General features: G+C 76.6%; 1 protein-coding gene across 1 annotated transcript in view; it reads left to right on the forward strand.

The window, feature by feature from the left end:
• Positions 1 to 641, forward strand: part of CFAP74 (cilia and flagella associated protein 74) — a 22930-nt gene that overhangs the window by 8266 nt on the left and 14023 nt on the right. Inside the window, exons 6-7 of the mRNA XM_012734533.1 lie at positions 31 to 204; positions 363 to 473. Of these exons, the coding sequence (XP_012589987.1) occupies positions 31 to 204; positions 363 to 473 (285 nt within the window). The remainder of the gene's footprint in view (positions 1 to 30; positions 205 to 362; positions 474 to 641) is intronic.

Below are 641 nucleotides of genomic sequence, written 5' to 3' on the forward strand. Positions count from 1 at the left end.
CCAAGTAAACAGGCACCTCCTGTCCACCAGGGGCGCCCTGTGGCGCCTGGAGGTCCAGAGGGGGCAGCTTGAGGACGTCCGGAAGGCGGCGGAGGGCGAGCGCGCGGCTGCCCAGCGCTGCCTCCGGGACCAGGCGGCCGAGCGGCTCCGCCAGGAGAGAGAGGCCCTGGGCAGGGCAGAGAGAGGCCGGCTGCTGAGAGTCAGGTCAGGCGGCCGCCGGCTGCTGCTGCCCGCTCGCCCCGCGGCCCCTCCCACGCCGCGGGCCCCCGCGGGTCCCCCTCCTCAGCCTCAGCCCCTGCCCTGGCCCGGCCCACGCGGGGTGCTCCACGCAGCCGCCGCCCACACCCATCCTCCCGCGGCAGGAAGTCCACGGCGCTGCAGAAGCAGCACGGGCTGCGGCACCAGCGGCTGGTGGAGGACGCCCAGCGGGGCCACCGGGCGGCCGTCAGGTTCCTGAAGGCCTCGCTGGGCAGGTGCGCCTCTCGCCAGGCCCCGCGCCTCACTCTGCAGGGCCGTGCCCCGTCCACGGGAGAGCAGTGCCCGCAGTGAGCGCGCAGAGGCCCCAGCCGGCTCACAGCACAGGGCCGACTCGCTGCCCGCCCGCCCGCTGTTAGCCGCGGGTTGGCTGGAGCGGTCCCGCC

Source organism: Condylura cristata, unplaced genomic scaffold (genome assembly GCF_000260355.1).
Source record: "Condylura cristata isolate star-nosed mole 26May11 unplaced genomic scaffold, ConCri1.0 scaffold00058, whole genome shotgun sequence".
NCBI lineage: Eukaryota > Metazoa > Chordata > Mammalia > Eulipotyphla > Talpidae > Condylura > Condylura cristata.